At 52.6% G+C, this 2,368-nt stretch overlaps 1 protein-coding gene across 1 annotated transcript; it reads left to right on the forward strand.

Annotated features, from left to right (window-relative positions):
• The first annotated feature begins 1,034 nt into the window (after window positions 1–1,034).
• Window positions 1,035–2,368, forward strand: LOC136536031 (protein STRUBBELIG-RECEPTOR FAMILY 3-like). The gene is made up of 6 exons (XM_066528460.1): window positions 1,035–1,101; window positions 1,204–1,478; window positions 1,621–1,744; window positions 1,847–1,912; window positions 1,962–2,150; window positions 2,249–2,368. The coding sequence occupies exons 1-6, from the start codon at window positions 1,045–1,047 to the stop codon at window positions 2,366–2,368; spliced, it is 831 nt and encodes a 276-aa protein (XP_066384557.1). The 5' UTR covers window positions 1,035–1,044.

Consider the following 2,368-nt stretch of genomic DNA (forward strand, 5'->3'; position numbering starts at 1 on the left):
GATGAACAGTCAAATAAGTCTAAAAGTCAAAAACAAAATTTTTAATGGGACGAGGGGAGTACGTGACTGCCAATAGTGATGCATAATTCTGCTAAAAATATGTTATTAAAATAGGCGGTCTAGACATACATGTTTTGACAACAGCGTAGGAACTTAGTTCTAGAATGCCATATATGTGCATACGTGCGAAATTGTTTCCTGAAGCTGATAGATATGCTCGAGAGGACCCAGTTCTAGCTGTACGTGGACCTCTAGCTTTGTTAGTCAAACATTTGTATTTTTAAACATGTTCCCCAAACAATTATATAGATTCACGCCGCTATTTAATTTGGTGAATCTAAGAATTGACTTTATTATGAGATGGAAGCCATACATTTCTAGGTTCACTAAGAGAAATGATTTCATAATATATATTTCATAAGTTGGGAAACACAAAACTTAAATTAATGGTCCAATATCGAAATATTTGACTAAAAAAGAGAGTCCCCTTGCGTCGAAGGGTTAGCCGGTGATGGAGTTTTAGATAGGTCATACGTAGTCAAGTTGTGGACAGGCCCTATGCCCTCGAAATTTAAATAAATTCATGAAATTTGAATATTTATTCCACTCTTCTTATTTCAACTGTTATCCCATGGCTTCTCGTAGGGTAGCGGACGCATTACAAGAATATACAATATGATTGATGCCACCAGAGTATGTATTAGGATAGCAAAGATGACGATGGTGAGCTCTTCTTCATCTAAGCATATTTTTAGAGTGTCAACTTCTTGCTTCTGACAATGTCCTCCGGCTTCTGCTTGATGTTTTCTTCGGTAATCTTTAGCTTGCAGCACTCATCTCAGGCTTTTTCTTGAAATGTTAAAACAGGTTGGCACTTGAATAGGGGGCTTATGCGGGTAATTAGTGTTGAGTGTGGGGTGTTTTGTCGTGAAGGGGAAGGGGCAAGGGGGGCGTTTTATAGGCGATCGACGGCGAGGTTTAGGGGGTGGGTGCGCGCCACGGTGGCACTGAGCAGCATTGGGGCTGAGCAGCGACCAGGATCTGATGAGGGAGACCTGCTTCGGCAAGGTCTATCCAGCAGATCGCCCAACGGGAAGCAAGGTAGAGCAACCTTGCAAGAACGCCAACTCTGACGCGTACAGCCAGTTTCTTCAGTGCTGGCATTCTCGCCTCAACCATCCCCCCTGTGTTCTTCTTCTCTAGCTTTCAGTGCTGACGCTCGACGGCGACGCGGCGAGAACGCCGGTGGCTCAGTTCCTGAAGACCGTCCATGGCGTCGCCGGTCTCCGGCACCCCAACGTGGAGGAACTCGTTGGCTGCTGTGTGGAGCACGGGCAGAGGCTGCTCGTCTACAAGCACTTCAGCGACCGCACTCTGGATGACATGCTGCATTTCGAGCACGGGGCGTCTGAAGCTGGAGACACCCTCCGCTGGGATGCTCGGATTTCTGTGGCCCTCGAAGCCGCGAAAGCACTGGAGTACGCCACAATGGACACACTCTGCTTGCGTTGTTGAATTGAATCCAAGCTAGTGTAGCTGTTACTGAATGCGTGGATGAATCCAAGCTAGTGTTTTTGCTGATGAGCCTGTGTCTGTGCCTGGTGTGCTTTGCAATGCAAGGTATCTTCATGAGGGGGCCGGGAAGCAGGTGGTCCACCGGCATTTCAGGCCTGAGCACGTCCTGGTCGACGGCGAGCTGAGGGTGTCGGTCTCCGAATGCGGCCTTGCTCCGTTCGTGGCTCAGGTAATAATGCTCTGATCCGAAGAACAGTTCGGAACTTCCGGGTTCCCTGAATTCCATCGTGTGTGCAAGTGTGTACTGTACTGTTTGTCTGCTCGGCTTCAGCTCTCGGATTACTGCGGCGTGACGCTGAGCTACGAGCCGCCGGAAGCGGCCGGTGGCGGCCGCGGCGTGGACGCCCAAGGGCGACGTCTACAGCTTCGGTGTCGTGATGCTGCAGCTCCTCACCGGGCGCAGACCGTACGACAGCTCGCGGGCGCGGGGCGAGAGGCACCTGGTGCCGTGGGCGAGCGCGCGGCTGTACGACCTCGCCGCGCTGGGGAAGATGGCCGACCCGCGCCTCGCCGCGTCGCCGCCGCCGGTCAGGTCGCTGTCGCGCCTCGCCGACATCATCAGCCGGTGCATACAGGTGAGTCAATTCATCATCGGTGCATGCACCTCAACGACGCGCTCGGCGGATCGATCGATCCATAAGCTTGATTCGTCTGCTTGGCGTGGCGTTGGCAGCAAGAGGCAGAGTTCCGGACAGCCATGTCCCAGGTGGCGCAGGACCTGCGGCGCGCGCTGGAGGACGCGCGCGCGGGGACGGGGACCGGGAAGGGGAGCGGCGGCGCTGCACAGGCTTAG

The sequence above is a fragment of the Miscanthus floridulus genome, chromosome 2 (genome assembly GCF_019320115.1).
Source record: "Miscanthus floridulus cultivar M001 chromosome 2, ASM1932011v1, whole genome shotgun sequence".
Taxonomy (NCBI): Eukaryota; Viridiplantae; Streptophyta; class Magnoliopsida; order Poales; family Poaceae; genus Miscanthus; species Miscanthus floridulus.